An 18,956-nucleotide genomic window follows, 5' to 3' on the forward strand; every position below is an offset into this window, starting at 1 on the left:
AGACAACAGCACAAAGGGCAAGAAGCCAAAGACAACAATACATCACGCAAAGCAGCCACAACTGTCAGTAAGAGTGTCCATAATTGAGTCTTTGAATGAAGAGATTGAGATAAAACTGTCCAGTTTGAGTGTTTGTTGCAGCTCGTTTCAGTCGCTAGCTGCAGCGAACTGAAAAGAAGAGCGACCCAGGGATGTGTGTGCTTTGGGAACCTTTAACAGAATGTGACTGGCAGAACGGGTGTTGCATGTGGAGGATGAGGGCTGCATTATATATCTCAGATAGGGGGGAGTGGGGCGCTTTTATAAATAAGCATCAACCAGTTGGTCGTGCGACGGGTACACAGAGATGACCAGTTTACAGAGGAGTATAGAGTGCAGTGATGTGTCCTATAAGGAGCATTGGTGGAAAATCCGATGGCCGAATGGTAAAGAACATCTAGCCGCTCGAGAGCACCCTATTAATTATGTCTCCGTAATCTAGTATGGGTAGGATGGTCATCTGAATCAGGGTTAGTTTGGCAGCTGGGGTGAAAGAGGAGCGATTACGATAGTCTAGATTTAATTTTAGCCTGCAGTTTTGACATGTGCTGAGAGGACAGTGCATCAAGCCTACATTTAGCTATTAGATGTATAGAAGAATATCCATTAACCTCTAGATAGGATAACCAAACCATTAATCGAATAAAGTAATAAATCCAACCTACACAAACGGCAATAAAATAAACTGACAATCAAAGTTTTGAAGGCCACCAGAGGGCGACACATCAATATAAATTTGGCGATTTAAGGGAAAGTTACAGAGTTGAAGCTACGCTGCAAACAAAAGACAACTGAAACCTTAACCTGAGCATATACAACTTCCTCTTAGTAATATGAATAGGCTATATTATATATATTTCTAAAGGTGTTTTTCATACAGGGTACAAAGATAAAGATACCAAATAATGGTCACTAGCATAGGCTATTGGAAATTAAAGACCAGGGATCATCAACTAGATTCTGTCGCGGGCTGAGCGGATGGTCAGGGGGCTGGAACATAATTACAAATTATTTGTAGACTGCAAATTGATGGCAAGAACCCCAAACAGATATAACATTAGACTAAAACATAATCATTTCAAACCTTGCTTACATTTTCATATCATCACATATACATTATATCTCCATTATGCGTGGGAATACTTTGGAACAGATTTCCAAAATTAAAATCACTTGGAGCTGATTTGATAAGGACAGATGAGGGCACGCATGACTACTGAAGCCTATGTCCTCTCAGCATCACTTTGCGACAGGCTTCTTTCCGCGTAGGGACGCAAAAGCGACCGCTCCATCATGAATGCGCACGTCTGGTGGTCAAAGAGATGCGTGCGCGCCTACTGAGTCGGTCAAAAAAAGCAGCAGATTTCAAATGAGGCAGGACACAAGACGACCGTAGCCATCCATAGCACATCGTCTTCACCGACCTGAACAACAACTTGGATTAAGAAAGTACACCTTTTTTTCTCGTTTCATAAATTACGCAGTGAAGAGAAGAAAGGTTTGGGTAAAGTTCGGATACACTCTTGGCTAGTTATATTTGTGATGTGTTTTGCCTGTGCAATAATGACATTTTGAGAGGAGAGAAACAGTCATTCATTTGGACAACCGTGAGAGTTCAGTTAAAGCTTATTTTACACCTGTGACCTGATACGGGATCGACTTTGGTTGAGGAGATTATATGCCAAATGGATGGAAATGCAAACATAAACTTAAATGCAAAAGTATTCGTATGGTTAAATTAAAATAAAACGAATGATGACAATTCTAACCAATTGAACCAGTTGATGGTTTCAACCGTGGGATTGTTTCAAACCGCATTCATCATGCACGTGTGTTAAATGCAAAGACAACGCAAGAGATAAAGAATAGTGCGTAGGCTACTGGGCTGCTAATAAAGTGTTGTCGTGATGGTGCGCCTGCTAAACTACCTCATGCTGGGGTACCTGACCTGGAATCTACGGATATCAGACGCACAAGGAGAGTACTGCCATGGGTGGCTGGACAGTAATGGAAATTACCACGAGGGCTTTCAGTGTCCGGAGGACTTTGACACCATGGACGCAACCGTGTGCTGCGGGTCTTGTTCCCTGCGGTACTGTTGCGCGGCCGTGGACGCACGGCTGGACCAGGGAAGCTGTACCAACGACAGAGAACAGGAGAACACGGAGTTTGCAGCGCGTAAGTTTAGATTTCCAAAGCATGCCGAGCCTGGGAGGAGAGGACAAGTTAATGCACAATTAACTTTAATGCAAAACACTAAACTTGGGAGTGTTGTTATTATATAACATTCAAAGATTTCAAAGGTGTATTAATAAAGATTGTATATAGTGAAATATTTCAAAATAAAAAATGGCATCTAGACACGCTTTTAACGAGCCATGTCACTCAACATTCATGTTTGTCACCATTCAGCCTCTTCAGGGCACTGCCAGGCATGTAGGCATAGCATAATATATTTCATTATAAAAGTTTTCATTTTCAATCGGTTTAAATTAGTCTATATTAAGATGAAATATAACCTATAAATACATCATCGTTTGTCCTATTTGAAAAAATAATTTAGAAGACAAAAATGCTATTATATTTTATTTATCAAGGCCTACATTTTGTTGTCATAAGCATATTGTACAAATAATCTAATTAAAATGGATCTTGTAATTTTGAAACCTAACATAAGCACTGAAAGTAACTTTTCATTGAGTTATAACAACGTAATTGCTCTATCAAGATGCAGAAATTACAGCCTATCTTGATTTACAAAGAAAAAGCACTAAGCAGCTCCAATTCCATGCATGTGGGGCACCTGTTTTTTGGCTTGGGCTTCATTTGACCTCAGGTTAGGTACATTGTGGGCATGTGATACACCTGGAGAGTGTCACCATGCATTCCTCCAGTTACATGATATGCAAGAAAAAACATTGTGTTATACTACCCCAGACCTATGTGAAAATAAGTGGATGGACTTTGACCACAAGGCCCTATATAAACCATGCAACGTTGAAACAATCATGCAATTTAAATTATAATTTTGCACACCAATGGCAGAATATCCTGTCCAAAGATGGCATCAGATTGCCACCAGAGTGTGTATTTGATACCTTAGGCTATTTCACTATACTTCACTATATTTTGGCATGCCTGTGTCGTAGAGGTTATTAGCTTATAATTAATTACCAATTTAAAAACAAACGCTTTCAATTCACATAAAATATGCTTATTCAGGGAATTATTCATCATTAGTTCAAAATGTATACCATTTATGGAATAAAACAGAATCTAGACTTACATTTAACTAATTTCACCAAATCTCAAAATAATTTGTCTCCAGTGTTGCGAAGCCCTAGCTGGCGTGGTCAATACAATTTCCATTCTTTAATGAAAATAAATGATCTTCAAATGATTTCCTTCCCTTGGCGCCAATTGCCCTTTTAAACTGTAATCTGAACATTTAATCTAAGATTTGGAAAGATGTATTCAGACAAAAACGCTTATGTTAAATTATTTTAAGAGTATTCGCAGTAACTGTTGCATAGTCCAATTCAGGCCTAAAACAATTAATATAAAGACAATTACTCAACAACACCCAAGAAATAGAAGGCTATTAATAACTACAGAACAGATGGTTTTGTCGGTGGATGTTGGGTACATGAAATGTAAAGAATATAGTATAAACATGCCTTTTAATACTTTGAAAACGTTGTATTGACAGCCTAACTGTACATGCTTATTGTTATAGTAGCAGATGTTTTTTTTTTTTGCAGCCCTGCATTGTATTGTATAATTCACCTCAGTGGCCTACTTACATTATATCGTGCAAAGGTTTACTACCAGTATGACATTAAAATGGGCTTTTTAAAAAATATGCTTTGCAACAATAAAAATGGTCTTGTGAGTTAATGTAAAGATATACTGTATATTAAGGGGATTTAGGAAAGGATGAGTAAAGAGTAAGATTTCACCTTTGTCTTCTAAAATGTCCTTTCTCCTGAATCCCTCTCCATTTAAAAGGTGTACACCTGGATTCTGTAGAAAACAGAAAGAGAACATACAGTTGAAGTCGGAAGTTTACATACACTTAGGTTGGAGTCATTAAAACTCGTTTTTCAACCACTCCACAAATTTCTTGTTAACCAACTATAGCTTTGGCAAGTCAGTTAGGACATCTAATTTGCTAATTTTCCAACAATTGTTTACAAGCCGAAGAACACTATTCCAACTGTAAAGCACGGGGGTGGCAGCATCATGTTGTGGGTTTACTTTGCTGCAGGAGGGACTTGTGCACTTCACAAAATAGATGGCATTATGAGGTAGGACAATTATGTGGATATATTGAAGCAACATCTCAAGACATCAGTCAGGAAGTTAAAGCTTGGTCGCAAATGAGTCTTCCAAATGGACAATGACCCCAAGCATACTTCTAAAGTTGTGGCAAAATGGCTTAAGGACAACAAAGTCAGGGTATTGGAGTGGCCATCACAAAGCCTTGACCTCAATCCTGTAGAATATTTGTGGGTAGAATTGAAAAAGCGTGTACGAGCAAGGAGGCCTACAAACCTGACTCAGTTACACCAGCTCTGTCAGGAGGAATGAGCCAAAATTCACCCAACTTTTTGTGGGAAGCTTGTGGAAGGCTACCCAAAATGTTTGACCCAAGTTAAACAATTTAAAGGCAATGCTACCAAATACTAATTGAGTGTGTGTAAACTTCTGACCCACTGGGAATGTGATGAAATAAATAAAAGCTGAAATAAATCCTTCTCTCTACTATTATTCTGACGTTTCACATTCTGAAAATAAAGTGGTGATCCTAACTGACCAACACGGAACCCAAACCGACTGTGCATGTGCGCCATCGTGCATAAATTAATTTTGTTCCCCTACACCAAATGCGATCACGACACGCAGGTTAAAATATCAAAACAAACTCTGAACCAATTATATTAATTTGGGGACAGATCAAAAAGCATTAAACATTTATGGCAATTTAGCTAACTAGCTTGCACTTGCTAGCTAATTTGTCCTATTTAGCTAGCTTGCTGTTGCTAGCTAATTTTTCCTGGGATATAAACATTGAGTTGTTATTTTACCTGAACGCACGCAACGTGTCCGGTCTGGTCAGCATGTTGACAGGGAATTTTTACTAGGATTAAATGCAGGAATTGTGAAAAACTGAGTTTGGTGTATGTAAACTTCCGACTTCAACTGTAGGTCTGTACACATTCGCAATACAGTTTATTATGCACACTTGGTATCACACATATGTTCACTGACTCCACATAGGTTTATTAACTATGAACTCCACTTCTTATTGGCCCTGTTTCCATGAGCTTAGCACAGGTCTGTCAGTGATTGATGGGGTAAGCAATGTTACCACCCTATTCCTATACCTTCACAAATCAAACCAGTATTCAGATCTGTGATTACCAAAAGGTTAAATTATGAATTTAAGTATTCAAACAGGTACTCAAATTAACGTTTTCAAGTATTCCAACACCTGTTCCTCCTTGCAGAGCCCATCTATGTGCCCTTCCTGATGGTGGGCTCCATCTTCGTGGCCTTCGTGGTGGTGGGCTCCTTGGTTGCTGTCTACTGCTGCACCTGCCTGCGCCCCAAGCAGCCAACACAGCAGCCTATCCGTTTCCCTCTGCGCAGCTGCCAGACCGAGACCATCCCCATGATCCTGACCACTGCGCCACCCAGCCTGCGCACCCCCTCGCGCCAGTCCAGCACGGCCACCACCAGCTCCAGCTCGGCTGGCGGGGGCAGCTCGGTGCGCCGCTTCTCCCTCGGAGGTCAGGGGCAGCAGCAGCACGGGTGCTTGGTGTCAGCATCTGCATCCTTCTCCCCCTCCACGCCCCAGCCGCTGCTGCCACCACCCCCGCCGCCCCCCTACACCTCCCCCACAGCCTGCATGCCAGGTGGCTGCCAGCAACCCCTCCCCCACGCCCAGCTGCACCAGCCCATGCACCAACACCCGGCCCAGGGCACGGGCTTCTTGCTGCCCCAGCAATACTTCTTCCCCCTGCAGCCGGAGCCCTTCTCCGGGGCCAAGGGCTTTGCAGACTTTGGACAGAGCTGACGGGGCTCCACTGGCAATGAGGAGGGGGATTACAGGAGCACTGTGTGATGTGAGCAGGGTTGTGTTCACTAGGCACCAAACGGAAGAAAATGGACCGAAACTAGGAAGGGACTACCTGAACCTGTCCAGAATGAGTTAGTTTAACGCTGTGAGACGTTTTAAATCAGTGAACGTTACTGAACATAAGCCTGGTGTGTTGTGTTGACAGTCAGCGGCTAAGGGGAGGACTGCGCTGACGTGCAGTACAGTTGGCCTGTTGAATGGAGACTGGGTGACAGGACAGTTAGGAGGTGCTCAAGATCAACCACAAGAAATCTCCCTAGTCGAGCAGAATACATGGGTCTTGTCTAAGTTAGTGGTTCCCAAACTGTGCGGGTCGGTGGGGGGGGAGTCTCAGTGCGGCTTTCAACTTGCTCTTGAAAGTTGTAATAGTAGAATGCACAAGGTGCAATTTCAAAATTGGGTAGTGCATCATCAGTTCCTCTTGTCATGTCAGTCATTGCATTACTTGGAGAGCTATTTATCAGAAATGTCCACATGAACTAGTCAATGTCCACATGAACTAGTCAATGTTTTCTTTTTGCCCATAGATGTTGTAATTTTTTTGTCACTCAAATATCACATGAATACACATTAGACATGGGAAAATGTGTAGAATTGCAGGATATAAGCTTTAAAACTGCAACAACACAAAATCTACCAACAAGAGGGGTGTGAAGAGTTTGTCATGAACAGTGCTTGTGTCCATTGAAAAAGACGTGGTGCACTCATGCGCGGCTGGTGACAGATGTTCTCCAATGCTGGAAGGGGAACCTGAGTGAAAACGTTTTGGAAACCCTACTCTAAGTTACAGGAATGGAATCTGCTCAGACCAGACAGGACCTGTTTATTGGTCTTTATCGTTTTCTTTCAATGTCATGCACTTTTTTTATATTAATTTGTATTGTAATCAAGAGTATCTGTCTTCTTTTATACACACTTTGGTTAAACAGTGATTTTCAATTGTCACAATAAGTTTTGTGGCATCAACATCTTTCAGAAGTGTTCTGCAAATTGTTTTGGCAAGCTGTTGGACATTTAATGCAATGGAAATCAAATTATAATTTTGACAATCACAAGCCCCTCTAAAAAGAGGGAAAGGACTGACACCAAGTTGTGCAGTAAGGTGGACAAAGCCAAAGGATGTACTGTGTACAGTGTTCACTGGTTTGATGCTCTAGACCAGATGTGTCCCAACGTCTTATGTAGGGCTATGACACACAAATCAATAAACTATCATATTAGCCAACACCAAATAAGAGTCCAGTATTTTATCTTGTCATGCAACGCTACAAATGATAACTTATAAAATGTGAAAAACACTCCCCAGAAAAATGTTACCATCTCTTAAATAATCTAACAGTGGATGGTTGAGAATTGCTTCATTGCTCATTTATTAATACATTCGGTAGTAATACTTACTGTATAGTACAATCTTCTGAAAATGGCTTTTCAATGGTTTCCTTTAGGCTGTTAAAGCCACAATCCTGAGTTTGTATTTTAAACATTCAGCCCAACAGCAGCCTCCCCATTTGTTTATGAAACTACAAGGCAAAAATATGGCTTGCAAATAACGGATTTTCCCCTTCAGCCACAGACATATAGGCAACTAAAACTGTTGGAGATCAGTTATTCGCTACCTGTCGCTCACTTTTATGCCATACTTCACATGAGGAATGTGGCAATGAGATCAGTCATTGTCAATGCTCAATGAGCATGTCATAGCCACAGTGTTAAAAACAACTGGTCCCAGAAATAGGGAAAAGTTTTGGGTTGCACGAGCAGGTATGGCAAGAGTCCACAAAGACTGCTCTGTTCCCTAGTCATTCAAGCGTGAAATCGACTTGGAAATCACTGTCCTATTATGGCAGATAAGATGGAATAGTTCATAAAGCGGATAGTGTTTGGGGCTAGATTCTGAACCTGCCAAACAAAGGAAAAATGACAGCAACACCCAAAGATGACCGCAAGTCATTTCTCATTTTTTTGAAAGTCTCAGAATCAACCATGTTTAGCCAGACAAGCACCCTAGTCCAATAGAAACCTTTACACAGGCAGACCTGCATCCTACTGTTTGGAGCTATTCTTGCTCAAATGTCACAAGTTTTCCTATATTATTGTTAATGCTTGTCTTGTTAAAGCATTTGACAGGGCACCTCTAGTCATTAAAAACACTAGAACTGATCTTCTTTCAGATACTGTATTTTAGAGGTATCATACTGCTCTGAATCATCTCATAACTCAAAGAAAATACTTCACAGATTTCCACTTTTTGAAAGTTACATTGGCAGTAATACAAATCTCTTTAAATCTGCATATTCCTTCAAAGATCAGTTGTCCTGAGTCTGCACAACTCTGCCAGGACCTAGGATCAAGAGAGACAAGTGTTTTAGTACTATATCTCTCGACACAATGATGAAAATAATCATGGCCTCTAAACCTTCAAGCTGCATACTAGACCCTATTCCAACTAAACTACTGAAAGAGCTGCTTCCTGTGCTTGGCCCTCCTATGTTGAACATAATAAAGTCTCTCTATCCACCGGATGTGTACCAAACTCACCAAAAGTGGCAGTAAAAAAGCCTCTCTTGAAAAGCCAAACCTTGACCCAGAAATATAAAAAAAACTAATTGGCCTATATCGAATCTTCCATTCCTCTCAAAAATAAAAAAAAAAGCTGTTGCGTAGCAACTCACTGCCTTCCTGAAGACAAACAATGTATACGAAATGCTTCAGTCTGGTTTTAGACCCCATCATAGCACTGAGACTGCACTTGTGAAGGTGGTAAATTACCTTTTAATGGCATCAGACCAAGGCTCTGCATCTGTCCTCGTGCTCCAAGACCTTAGTGCTGCTTTTGATACCATTGATCACCACATTCTTTTGGAGAGATTAAAAACTCAAATTGGTCTACACGGACAAGTTCTGGCCCAGTTTAGATCTTATCTGTCGGAAAGATATCAGTTTGTCTCTGTGAATGGTTTGTCCTCTGACAAATCAACTGTACATTTCGGTGTTCTTCAAGGTTCCGTTTTAGGACCACTATTGTTTTCACGATATATTTTTTCTTGGGGATGTCATTCGAAAACATGTTAATTTTCACTGCTATGCAGCTGTACATTTCAATGAAACACGGTGAAGCCCCAAAAATGCCCTCGCTAGATGCCTGTGTTTCAGACATAAGGAAGTGGATGGCTGCAAACTTTATACTTTTAAACTCGGACAAAACAGAGATGCTTGTTCTAGGTCCCAAGAAACAAAGAGATCTTCTGTTGAATCTGACAATTAATTTTGATGGTTGTACAGTCATCTCAAATAAAACTGTGAAGGACCTCGGCTTTACTCTGGACCCTGATCTCTCTTTTGAAGAACATATCAACTGTTTCAAGGACAGCTTTTTTCCATCTACGTCTCATTGAAAAAATCTGAAACTTTGTCCAAAAATGATGCAGAAAAATGAATCCATGCTTTTGTTACTTCTAGGTTAGACTACTGCAATGCTCTACTTTCCGGCTACCTGGATAAAGCACTAAATAAACTCCGGTTAGTGCTAAATATGGCTGCTAGAATCCTGACTAGAACCCAAAAATGTGATCATATTACTCCAGTGCTAGCCTCCCTACACTGGCTTCCTGTTACGGCAAGGGCTGATTTCAAGGTTTTACTGCTAACCTACAAAGCATTACATGGGCTTGCTCCTACCCATCTTTCTGATTTGGTCCTGCCGTACATACCAACACGTACGCTACGGTCACAAGACGCAGGCCTCCTAATTGTCCCTAGAATTTCTAAGCAAACAGCTGGAGGTAGGGCTTTCTCCTATAGAGCTCAATTTTTATGGAATGGTCTGCCTACCCATGTGAGAGACGCAGACTCGGTCTCAACCTTTAAGTCTTTACTGAAGACTCATCTCTTCAGTGGGTCATATGATTGAGTGTAGTCTGGCCCAGGAGTGTGAAGGTGAACGGAAAGGCTCTGGAGCATCGAACCGCCCTTGCTGTCTCTGCCTGGCCGGTTCCCCTCTTTCCACTGGGATTCTCTGCCTCTAACCCTATTACAGGGGCTGAGTCACTGGCTTACAGGTGCTCTTTCATGACGTCCCTAGGAGGGGTGCATCACTTGAGTGGGTTGAGTCACTAACGTGATCTGTCTGGGTTGGCGCCCCCCTTGGGTTGTGCCGTGGCGGAGATCTTTGTGGGCTATACTCGGCCTTGTCTCAGGGTGGTAAATTGGTGGTTGAAGATATTCTTCTAGTGGTGTGGGGGCTGTGCTTTGGCAAAATGGGTGGGGTTATATCCTTCCTGTTTGGCCTTGTCCGGGGGTATCATCGGATGGGGCCACAGTGTCTCCTGACCCCTCCTGTCTCAGCCTCCAGTATTTATGCTGCTGTAGTTTATCTGTCGGGAGGCTAGGGTCAGTTTGTTGTATCTGGAGTACTTCTGTCTTTTCCGGTGTCCTGTGTGAATTTAAGTATGCTCTCTCTAATTCTCTCTCTCTGAGGACCTGAGCCCTAGGACCATGCCTCAGGACTACCTGGCATGATGACTCCTTGCTGTCCCCAGTCCACCTGGTCGTGATGCTGCTCCAGTTTCAACTGTTCTGCCTGCGGCTATGGAATCCTGGCCTGTTCACCGGACGTGCTACCTGTCCCAGACCTGCTGTTTTCAACTCTCTAGAGACAGCAGGAGTGGTAGAGATACTCTTAATGATCGGCATGAAAAGCCAACTGACATTTACTCCTGAGGTGCTGACTTGCTGCACCCTCGACAACTACTGTGATTATTATTATTTGACCATGCTGGTTATTTATGAACATCTTGGCCATGTTCTGTTATAATCTCCACACGGCACAGCCAGAAGAGGACTGGCCACCCCTCATAGCCCGGTTTCTCTAGGTTTCTTCCTAGGTTTTGGCCTTTCTAGGGAGTTTTTCCTAGCCACCGTGCTTCTACACCTGCATTGCTTGCTGTTTGGGGTTTTAGGCTGGGTTTCTGTACAGCACTTTGAGATATCAGCTGATGTACAAAGGGCTATATAAATACATTTGATTTGATACAAATACTCTTGTATGAATACTCTAGCAAGGGTACACCTGGTTGGGGAAATATGGCTTTGTAAACTAACAACTAAAGAGAAACTACCCATTCCCAAATGGGGTAGATTGCTGGACACTGGATGGATCAGACACGTCCATCTATGTTGGTTTTGTGACACAGCTATGATAGTGGATACTTTGTCAATAACAGAGACAAATATTTGTAATTATAACGGATGTGATATCCTACCGCACGGCCGCACAGTAAACCTCAGATGACCAGTCATCAGGGAATACAACAGGAGAGGGTCAGCTAAATCATACATGATAACCATAATGACGGCATTTGTTTGTTTGTCACACATGGAAGGGAATGATGTTTTCCCTGAGTGTCCCCTGCCTTTTCCTGTTTAGGTTCTCAGCGCTCTGTATGCCCTGTTTGCTGCCGCAACTAGCTGCCTTCCCTCATTTTGGACGGTTACAAAGTCCTAAATGAGGGATGGCACTTTATCCCAACACAGTGCACTACTTTTGCCCAGAGTAATACACTACATAAAGAATAGGGTGCCATTTGGACTGCAGACAGACATTCATAGATATTGTGATAGTAGATGACAAAGGTTGGTTTCCATGTTTGAAAAGTTTATTTTAGTAGTAGTCCTTTATGGCAGTAAAAGACAGAACACTTAAAAGTTTGCAGTCCCAACATGCAGAACAATCATTAAATGATATTGAAACAAATTGAAAAGTGCATTTTTTTCTGTAAAGTGACCCACACTTGAGGGAGAATCAAAGTAGTACAATAAACACTTAACCGGAGAAGGTTTTAGTCCATTCATGCAGCCCACAACTTTCACAGACAAAAAGCAACAGTCCAAGCCTTCCACGACAACTTTCACAGACAAAAAGCAACAGTCCAAGCCTTCCACGACCACTTTCACATCAGAAGACTCACATTCAGCATTTCGGAATTGTGACAGCCGTTGACATCTAATCAATCGAAACACAAAAGTATAGCGTAACAAATACATCTTTACTGATACCCTCACTTAAACAAGGAAGAAACACAAAAAGGTTTGTAGTAAAGTAGAGGTACACTGCATGAGAGACAAAAACCTAAACAAGTTACAAACATGTAGACCCAGAGAAAATACACTGAAACCAATAACCAGATAATACCAAAATATCCACTATTGGAAAGGTAACAGAGTGCATTGTGCAACATCTCCTGTCAAGCGAGAGCCTTAGCGTCAGAGCCCAGGACCCCCAGGGCTGAGGTCTGGCCATACACAGAGGGCCATACAGCAGCAGACAGTACACCATAATTATACCTGGAGTCATGCAGACAGACCAGAGGAGCAAGCGACACCACACACACAGTCAGTCACCCACACATCCTCAAACATATACAAAAACACAGTCAAAGAATGCAAAAGGAGACCTGAGGTTCTAAGGGCTCCCAGTCTCACACAAATGACACAGACATGCGTATGTAGAAGTTACCCACAGTAGAAGAGGTTACACACACACACACACATACGCACATGCACATGCAGATGGCGGATTAACGCACACACACATACACACGCAGCCGGTATGGAAACCGATCTCCCATAGGGAGAAGAGAACAAACACAGTTAATTATTAAATAAACAAAGCAGGTACTATAATGACAATAACAACGAGACATTTAAGAAATATATTTTTCGGCATTCATTTTGGGCATTCTTTTTTTTGTCTGAGAGAAAAAAAGGAAAAACATGGACAATTATTCATTACAAAGCAGGTCAATGCAAAAATTCGTACTTCTCCAATATAAAAATACAAATTCTCAAAATAACTATAGAGAAAGTCGTTTTGATACTGTGTGGAGTTTCCTGGCAAATTTTCTCTCCCTTAAGCTAATGGCACTTATGTTAGAAGGATAAACTCTCTATTTGAAGGGAAAAGACGTTTTTGAAAGAAGAGCCGCCACTGTAAGCATACGGAAACTCAACAAGATCGTCATACAGCCACCCCCAAAACACTGGGTAGAAAGAAAGCAACAATGGAGCCTGTGATTTTATATATACCACTTTACTTTTTACCACATTGTGTACTGGGGAGCAATATATGGGGGACAATGAGCTCATCTTGCCAATTAGTGGGTAGAGCACTGTTCTAAACTAGCTAGCTAGGATATCTTACGTATTCTAATCAGGGAAAAAGTCAGGCACCATTGTGATTGTTGCAGCCGAGTAATGTGTGGAATGCAATTACTTGTATAGAGCAATCAAAGTGCTGTAATAAAATGGTGGAAATTGGACGAGTTGCAAGCGGCTATCATTAAAAAAACTCAACTTGGGCACGATAACTACACCATTCTAAAATAATAACATTTAGAAGAAAAACAAACAAGTATGGCTGAAGGCATGAACAAATGTAAGGCCTTTTTATACAGTAGAAGTGCAAAATAACAACAAAACAACAAAAGTCTGTTCTGAAGTGGTCCATTCAGAGCTGGAATAGACTCAGGAGTGTCAATATTCTTGGTTGAGTTTTTAATTTTTTTTTATCGAAGCTACAGCCGACTTGAAAGAGATTGCATTTACAACTGCTATTTCGCAATCTGCATTTTCAAACAAAACTAAATATTTGGTGGGGTGGTGGGGGGGGTCAAAATCAAATCTGGATTATTCAGTCACCAATTAGAGTACACACACACAACAGTTTTGACGATTTTGGAGCAAACTACATATTTTTGGGGGTCTATTAATAGGAATGGAGGAGATATTAAGAAGTGAAACCTCTTCATTAGATAGAGCAAGAACAGAGGAACTTCAGACCACAGACTGCTAAAAATGCAAGCACAGTGCTCATGTCTGCTGGACACACAACTACAGCAGTGAATACTTTTTGAACACTTTTTGTTCCTATTTTTTTCCCTTTTTGAAGTACAAGACATCCCTCTTTCTTTTCCTTTATCATGTCCAATATCCTGTGATGCTCGGGCTGGGGTTATCCGGAGACTTCCCCGTCAGGTTCAAATCACCGTCGAAAACGGCTGTGGCTCTTAAAAGGCCAGCCGGGTAGAGAGGGGTGTGGTTTCACCACTCGTTGGTCCGCTGTTTGGTGGTGTCGTACGCCCGGATGACCTCCGACTGGGACACCACTCCGTTCTCGTCTTGAGAGAAGGCGTAGCCATCTGCAAGCAGGACAGATGGACAGAGTGAGAAACCATGGCTGACGTTCAAATTCCAAACGTGATTAGAAAGAAGTAAACCATTTCGGAACAAAAGCAGAAAACTCATAAAACATGAATAAAAAATAAAAAAACTGAATAAAAACAGATTAAAGAATGGCTTTAAAAATAAACCAAGAAATAACTTAAACATGAAACATTTTTGTGTTTGTGTCTTTCAAGCTCCCCAAGAAGCTTGACCAGTGCTAAGCCAGGGAGGGGCAGTCATGTTACCTGACACCTCTCTTTACTTAGCTACACAGCCACTACCTACAACTACGGGAGTTCTAATCCTAACCTTTGACCCCCTAACTCACCTTTAGGTCTCAAATGATTCAGTCACTACCTGCAGGCCAGCAGATGAGTTCAAAAGGCCCGGTGAGGGGAGTGCATTGTGGGAATAATATTGCAGCATTTAATGAATCGTTAAATATGTGTAACCACCACTCACATACAGTTGAAATGGGAAGTTTACATACACCTTAACCAAATACATTTAAACTTTTTCACAATTCCTGACATTTAAACCTAGTAAAGACTCTGTCTTAGGTCAGTTAGGAACACCACTTTATTTGAAGAATGTGAAATGTCAGAATAATAGTAGAGAGAATCGATTTATTTCAGCTTTTATTTATTTCATCACATTCCCAGTGGGTCAGAAGTGTACATACACTCAATTACTATTTTGTAGCATTGCCTTTAAATTGTTTAAATTGGGTCAAACATTTTTTGGGTAGCCTTCCACAAGCTTCCCACAATAAGTTGGATGGATTTTGGCCCATTCCTCCTGGCAGAGCTGGTGTAACTGAGTCAGGTTGTAGGCCTCCTTGCTTGCACATGCTTTTTCAGTTCTGTCCACACATTTTCTATGGGATTGAGGTCAGGGCTTTGTGATGGCCACTCCAATACCTTGACTTTGTTACCATTTTGCCACAACTTTGAAAGTATGCTTGGCAGGTAGTCCTGAGGCATGGTCCTAGGGCTTCACGGTTGGTATGGTGCTCTTCGGGATGGAAGCCTCCCCCTTTTTCCTCTGAACATAACGATGATCATTATGGCCAAACAGTTCTATTTTTGTTTCATCAGACCAGAGGACATTTCTCAAAAAAGTCCCCATGTGCAGTCGCAAACCGTAGTCTGGCTTTTTTATGGCGGTTTTGGAGCAGTGGCTTCTTCCTTGCTGAGCAGCCTTTCAGGTTATGTCGATATAGGAATTGTTTTACTGTGGATATAGATACTTTCGTACCCGTTTCCTCCAGCATCTTCACAGGGTCCTTTGCTGCTGTTCTGGGATTGATTTGCACTTTTCGCACCAAAGTACGTTCATCTCTAGGAGACAGAATGCGTCTCCTTCCTGAGCGGTATGCAGTTGCGTGGTCTCATGGTGTTTATACTTGCTTACGATTGTTTGTACAGATGAAGTTGGTACCTTCAGGCATTTGGAAATTGCTCCCAAAGATGTGACGGACTACAATTTTTGGGCTGATTTGTTTTGATTTTCTCATGATGTCAAGCAAAGAGGCACTGCGTTTGAAGGTAGGCCTTGAAATACATCCACAGGTACACCTCCAATTGACTCAAATGATGTCAATTAGCCTTTCAGAAGCTTCTAAAGCCATGACATCATTTTCTGGAATTTTCCAAGCTTTTAAAGGCAGTCAACTTAGTGTATGTAAACTCCTGACCCACTGGAATTGTGATACAGTGAAATGTAAGTTAAATAAACTGTCTGTAAACAATTGTTGGAAAAATTACTTGTGTCATGAGCAAAGTAGATGTCCTAATCGACTTGCCAACTTGTAAACTTCCGACTTCAGCTGTAGGTCACAGCACACAAGGGAAGAGAGGTGGGTACAGAGGGCTTTTCACACTATTGAGCTGAACCAAACTGTACTAAGATGGCCTGGTTACACATCCACCATAGTTGCTGAAAGCCTGCTGAAAAGGACAATGTGTTTTGGATCGGCACGATACTGTGAAAAGGGCATTGGTTGGGTTTCTAATAGAGATTGAGGGGTTTTCGTTTCTCTACAGGTAAGAACGTCAAAATAAAAAGGGGTCACACAAGAACGATCCTTTCCCCACCTACGAGACAAACAGGGGTCACACAAGAACAATCCCTTCCCCACCTAATAGACAAACGGGTCACACAAGAACGATCCTTTCCCCACCTATGAGACAAACGAGGGTCACACAAGAACAATCCCTTCCCCACCTACGAGACAAACAGGGGTCACACAAGAACGATCCCTTCCCCACCTACGAGACAAACAGGGGTCACACAAGAACGATCCCTTCCCCACCTACGAGACAAACAGGGGTCACACAAGAACGATCCCTTCCCCACCTACGAGACAAACAGGGGTCACACAAGAACGATCCCTTCCCCACCTACGAGACAAACAGGGGTCACACAAGAACAATCCCTTCCCCACCTACGAGACAAACAGGGGTCACACAAGAACGATCCCTTCCCCACCTACGAGACAAACAGGGGTCACACAAGAACAATCCCTTCCCCACCTACGAGACAAACAGAAAACATACAAAAAGATCAGCGAAACAAACAGAAATAAATCCAATTAACCAATAAGGTCCGAGGGGTTGTGGTATATGGTCAATATACCACGGCTAGGGCTGTGTCCAGGAAATCCGCTTTGTGTCGTGGCTAAGAACAGCCGTGGTATATTTAAGCAATAAGGCTCGAGGGGGTGTGGTATATTGACAATATACCACGGCTAAGGGCAGTTCTTATCCTCGGCTAAGGGCAGTTCTTAACCACGACACAACGCGGAGTGCCTGGACACAGCCCTTAGCCGTGGTATATTGGCCATATATCATAAACTCCCAAGGTGTCTTATTGCTATTATTAACTGGTTACCAACGTAATTACTGCAGTAAAAATAAATGCTTTGTCATACACGTGTTAATCAGTCTGATATACCCCGGTTGTCAGCCAATCAGCATTCAGGGCTCGAACCACCCAGTTTACAATCCAAAATAAAACCCATCTGTGTTGTCTTATAGCTTCTATCTAGACTACTATGAGATTTGTATTAGATGGGACGTGACTGTCCATTAGCGTGCGCCATAAAAAGCCCCTTATTCTCTATATAGTGCACTACATTTGACAAGAGCCCTATGGGCCCTGGTCAAAAGTAGTGCACTGTAAAGGGGAAAGGGTACCATTTGGGATGCAAATATAGTGGTAGGGGGGTTGTATTAGCAGGTGGAGAGACCAACGGGGGAACAGTGGGATGTTTTGTGTTACTTAATGAGGTTAACGACAGGATCATGTATGTGGATGTCATGCTGGCTAATGTGGAACATGGATATCAAATTGTAAAGAGCGGTGGGATCAGCAGAGTATTAGCACTTCTGCAACGCTGATGCACCCTATTCCCAAATGGCACCCTATTCCCTGTGCCGTACACTACTTTTACCAGGGCCCATAGGGTGTCGTTTAAGACGCAAGCGGAGTCCCCTTTGAAGCTACAGTATATATATAGAATCCCCATAACATGGAGCAATGTATCCACATAGGAACTAAGCCTGTCTTGGTGTGTTGGACCAGTGCTGCTACAGAGAGAAAATGGGTCTCTTTCTCTGAGAAAAACTGCATGAGGGCTTTCCTTCAGGTCAGGGTGTGAGGTGTGTGCATGTTTTAATATTGTGTGTGTGACTTACGTAGCAGATTCTGCTGCATGGAGTCCGATCGGTACATACTGACAGTGCTCTTCTTGAAGACGTTCTTCAGGAGCTGTGCCCTCTCCGTCAGGCTGCAAAGACAGAGACAGAGAGACAGTGAGTGCCACGGTGAGCCCTTCAGCCAGATTTAACCACTCATACATCAAGCCCTCTCTCTCTCACAGTACAGTCCTCCACAGGACAGAGGAGAGACCAGCCAACTGCACTTCCTGCTGAGGAGAGACCAGGCATGGGGGAGAGGAAGAAGGGGTGGAGTCTGTGTGTGTGAGAGAGAGAGTGTGCATGTGTGGTGTGTGTGTATATAATTGTGTGAGTGTGAGAAAGGAACTGAGTGAGTGCATCTACATGCGTCCGGTCCAGGGCCAGGTTCCTAGCCTGCTGGGCCTGGGCCTGTGGCCAGATAGGGGGGTTCACTTTCAGCTGGCAGGAGATTTCACACTGGTCTGATCCATGCTAATGCACTCCACAGGCCATCGATGGGACCCGGCTAACTGATCGCTGTGCCCCAAATGGCACCCATTTCCCTATGGGCCCTGGCCAAATGTAGTGCACTATACAGTGCCATTTGCAACGCAAATCATCTCTGGGAGTTTAGCTTAAGATGCAAGTCTCTAATTAGCTGGAGGCTCCATAGTACACTACAGTCTCTCTTCACACAGTTTCAGAGGGAGAGAGTCATGTTCCAAGCATGTATAACAGCATGGATGGATGGCCTGGAGCAGAGTTCAAAGAGTAGAGGTAAGAGTGAACCGTATAGTATACAGTAGGCAGACCGTGATTACACCATACGTACTAAAAATAGGGAAGCCAAGATAAATATTACTGAATCCTCAGGG

General features: G+C 42.6%; 2 protein-coding genes across 6 annotated transcripts in view; one reads left to right on the forward strand and one right to left on the reverse strand.

Annotated features, from left to right (window-relative positions):
• The first annotated feature begins 1,277 nt into the window (after window positions 1-1,277).
• Window positions 1,278-7,413, forward strand: shisa3 (shisa family member 3). The gene is made up of 2 exons (XM_021561539.3): window positions 1,278-2,217; window positions 5,550-7,413. The coding sequence occupies exons 1-2, from the start codon at window positions 1,947-1,949 to the stop codon at window positions 6,116-6,118; spliced, it is 840 nt and encodes a 279-aa protein (XP_021417214.3). The 5' UTR covers window positions 1,278-1,946; the 3' UTR covers window positions 6,119-7,413.
• Window positions 7,414-11,817: 4,404 nt separating this feature from the next.
• Window positions 11,818-18,956, reverse strand: part of atp8a1 (ATPase phospholipid transporting 8A1) — a 189,401-nt gene continuing 182,262 nt past the window's right edge. For all 5 annotated transcript variants that reach the window (XM_021561543.3, XM_021561541.3, XM_090198605.1 and 2 more), the window contains 2 exons: window positions 18,100-18,191; window positions 11,818-14,376 (listed from right to left, as the gene is read on the reverse strand). In XM_021561543.3, coding sequence (XP_021417218.2) covers window positions 14,279-14,376; window positions 18,100-18,191 — 190 coding nt within the window. In that variant the 3' untranslated portion in view covers window positions 11,818-14,278. The remainder of the gene's footprint in view (window positions 14,377-18,099; window positions 18,192-18,956) is intronic.

The sequence above is a fragment of the Oncorhynchus mykiss genome, chromosome 14 (assembly GCF_057628025.1).
Source record: "Oncorhynchus mykiss isolate SJ-2025 chromosome 14, ASM5762802v1, whole genome shotgun sequence".
Lineage (NCBI taxonomy): Eukaryota > Metazoa > Chordata > Actinopteri > Salmoniformes > Salmonidae > Oncorhynchus > Oncorhynchus mykiss.